General features: G+C 34.2%; 1 protein-coding gene across 1 annotated transcript; it reads left to right on the forward strand.

Moving 5' to 3' along the window:
• Window positions 1-520: 520 nt before the first annotated feature.
• Window positions 521-2,077, forward strand: LOC110814606 (fe(2+) transport protein 1-like). The gene is made up of 3 exons (XM_022042134.2): window positions 521-1,324; window positions 1,400-1,549; window positions 1,641-2,077. Exons 1-3 carry the CDS (start codon window positions 719-721, stop codon window positions 1,944-1,946), a joined length of 1,062 nt encoding a protein of 353 aa, XP_021897826.1. The 5' UTR covers window positions 521-718; the 3' UTR covers window positions 1,947-2,077.
• The last annotated feature ends 1,327 nt before the right edge of the window (window positions 2,078-3,404 follow it).

A 3,404-nucleotide genomic window follows, 5' to 3' on the forward strand; every position in this document is an offset into this window, starting at 1 on the left:
TTTTTTTTTTTTTTTTGTTGGAATATAAATTTTTTATAAAAAAAAAAAAATATTTGGAACAAATTATATTAATTGGGATTAAATGGAGTTTACCTTACATTTTCCCATTTGATTATCAAATCTTCTCTTTCCTTCCTCTCACTATTTAATAATTATAAGAATATCACAGCCGGCATATTTATTTTGAATTTGGCTAATCATACATGAAAAATAACATGTCATGCTCGCAAATCATAGGAAACGAAGATTTTGCTAATTATACGTTTTATGTATAATAATATGTTTATAACTATATTAGAAAAAAAAATCATACATTTTAGAATTTACAGTTGTTTTGCGGGTTAATAATATCCACGTCAGAAAATAATGTGATGGTTGGAGAGAAGTTAGTCATCTGATTGTTTCAAACCCTGTGGTGGGTCGCACCCACACACACTTGAACAGCAAGTTACCGTCCTCTCACATCATCCCCTCTCCACTCGCCCTTAGAAGTTGCTCCTTCTCCTGTACTTTTACCAAAACATCCTCAAATTTATGCATGGAAAACTTAAGGATATCCTAGACAAATCACCCATCATCGCCTTGTTGAATTTGTCAACGCCAAAACCAATTTGTATGAGTGTATCTTGTAGGTCATGGCCGCCACGTATATATAACTTACACATATGAACACATCCCCTACAATCTATTCTTGCTTGTTTATTGTATAGATAAAGGTATGGCCTTCAACAATAGAAACCTCCACGGCGCCGCCGTTCCCGTCTTCATTTTTCTGATCCTTGTGTCCCTTGCATCGCCATCTTTGGCGGGATCGGAGACCGATACTCCGGCGCACTGTGCCATGACGAAAGAAGAAGGAAAGTGTCACGACAAGGGAGAGTCATTGAAACTGAAGCTTATTGCCATAATTACGATACTAGTGGCAAGTATGATCGGTGTGTGCTTGCCGATGTTTTCACGCTCCATACCCGCGCTAAGACCCGACAGAAATTTATTTGTACTCGTAAAGGCATTTTCTTCGGGTGTAATTCTGGCAACCGGGTACATGCATGTGTTGCCGGATTCGTTTGACTGCTTGACATCGGAATGTTTGCCGGAAGATCCATGGAGGAAGTTCCCATTCACGACGTTTGTAGCAATGCTGTCGGCAGTGGCGACTATGATGGTGGATTCATTTTCCATGAGTCTGTACAAGAGGCATTGCTCCAGATCAGTTGTTACTGAGAGACTGGAAAATGGGAATACGTCTGAGCATGGTCAACATCATCTCAAACCACATGATGAAACAGAATCACAATTGTTGAGGCACCGTGTTGTGGCTCAGGTATAATATATATATAATATGGTGTTTATTCATATATATAGGAGAGCGAAGTAAATAGTGGTAAAATGCATGCAGGTGTTAGAGCTGGGAATTATAGTACATTCAGTAGTGATTGGTCTAGCGATGGGAGCGTCTGATAACCATTGCACCATCAGGCCACTGATTGCAGCCCTTTGCTTCCATCAAATGTTTGAAGGCATGGGACTTGGTGGCTGCATATTACAGGTAGGCCCATTGATGTGTATATATGTGTGTGTGTGTGTGTGTGTAGGTTGTTTCTAAAACGGTGATAATTGAGATGGGTATATATGATCAGGCTGAGTATAAATGGAAAATGAAAGCAATCATGATTGTGTTCTTCTCGGTGACCACTCCACTTGGAATCGTGCTGGGAATTGGGTTATCGAATGTATACAGTGAGAACAGTCCAACAGCACTGATCGTGGTGGGACTATTAAACGCTTGTTCAGCTGGGTTGCTGAATTACATGGCGCTGGTGGATCTTTTGGGATCTGATTTTATGGGGCATAAACTTCAAAACAATCTGAAACTCCAGGGGTGGGCTTATTTTGCAGTTTTGCTAGGTGCTGGAGGTATGTCCTTGATGGCAAAATGGGCTTAGCTTAACGCCCTCAACTCAATCCAATTAGACTAGGGCATCAACTTCATTTGTTTCCATTGTATATGTATATATACTCACTCTCATTTTTTGCTCCCTTACTAAATATATATTCATCTCAAGCAGCTTTAGAATTCCTCTTGATTTGTTTCTCAATGAAACTTGGATATAAAAGCACCTTATACATACACATCATATATAGAATTCCGTCGCTACACTGATAAATATTGCTCGCAGAGAAGAACTCGAGATCAATGAAAGCTCAATTTTTGAATAATCAATCATCAGCTTAGATAGATGAATAATTAAAAATTCACCGGGGGTTCAATGGAATCCATCAGGAAAATACCCACTATTAAAATATATATATATGTATATGTGGATATTGAAATTCACCAAAGGAATTACTAATTATTTATTAAAGAATAAGGTTATGTTGCTTCCAAGTATCTTTTAGAAGAATTTTACTGGAATTTTCTGATCTAAAATATGTAATTTTTAATTGTTTTTATTGATTTTTTTTTCTCATTTGTATTAAAAAAAAAAAGAAAAGAATAAGAATATGTTTATTACATATTGATTATGATGCTCTTTATATTTACCATTAAAAAAAAAAAAAAAAAATCTAATGACTAAGAAATAAAATACAGAATTAATTATATATTAGTAAATATTTTATAGTCATTATTGTTTATTTATTTTCAGTATTATTAAGAATATAAACTTGAAACTACAATAGACATGTGTAGATCATACTGAAATTTAAGGAAAAAGACTGCATAGCAGAAAATAAATTAAGTGAAGATGAAATTAAGGAATATTATACTCGGCAATGAAGAGTAGTTTCCCATTTCATATATATATATATATATATATATATATATATATCAATCATTTACTGTGCTGTCTTATAATAAGTGGTTAAACGGTGATCATGATGAATGTTCTCATCACCTCTCACCAAGCTTAACCATTAGTTTGAAATCATTAAACAAGCTTTTTTTTTTTTTTTTAAAATTAAAAATAATCAATGTCTAATTCTCTCCAGCCATATAATTTTCTATACTATTTGTTCAATCAGAAGCAACCAGCTCATAGTTTATTAATTGACATTTGACAAGTACCTAATCACTCAAAAACTTTTCTAAGACATTGATTAGCTAAAGATTTTTAAGATATATACATGTGTGTGTATTTTTAAACCATCTCTGCAAATATTTCCTAATAAAATATATATTTAAAGTTTAACATATATGTATATATATATAGAGAGAGAGAGAGTAAATAAACTGGTAAGATATATAATGCAGTAAAAAAAGGAAATGCAGTAAAGACATTTGAAATATAAATTAGATACTGGTTTCCCTGTAAATAAGCACTTGCCTTGATGTGAAAACAGGATTAAGGGACTAGAATTCAACACCTCTTTTGCTTTGGGTCAAATCTGCTTCGCAATTTATC

Source organism: Carica papaya, chromosome 2, assembly GCF_054855325.1.
Source record: "Carica papaya isolate Zhongbai chromosome 2, ASM5485532v1, whole genome shotgun sequence".
NCBI classification, from domain to species: Eukaryota; Viridiplantae; Streptophyta; class Magnoliopsida; order Brassicales; family Caricaceae; genus Carica; species Carica papaya.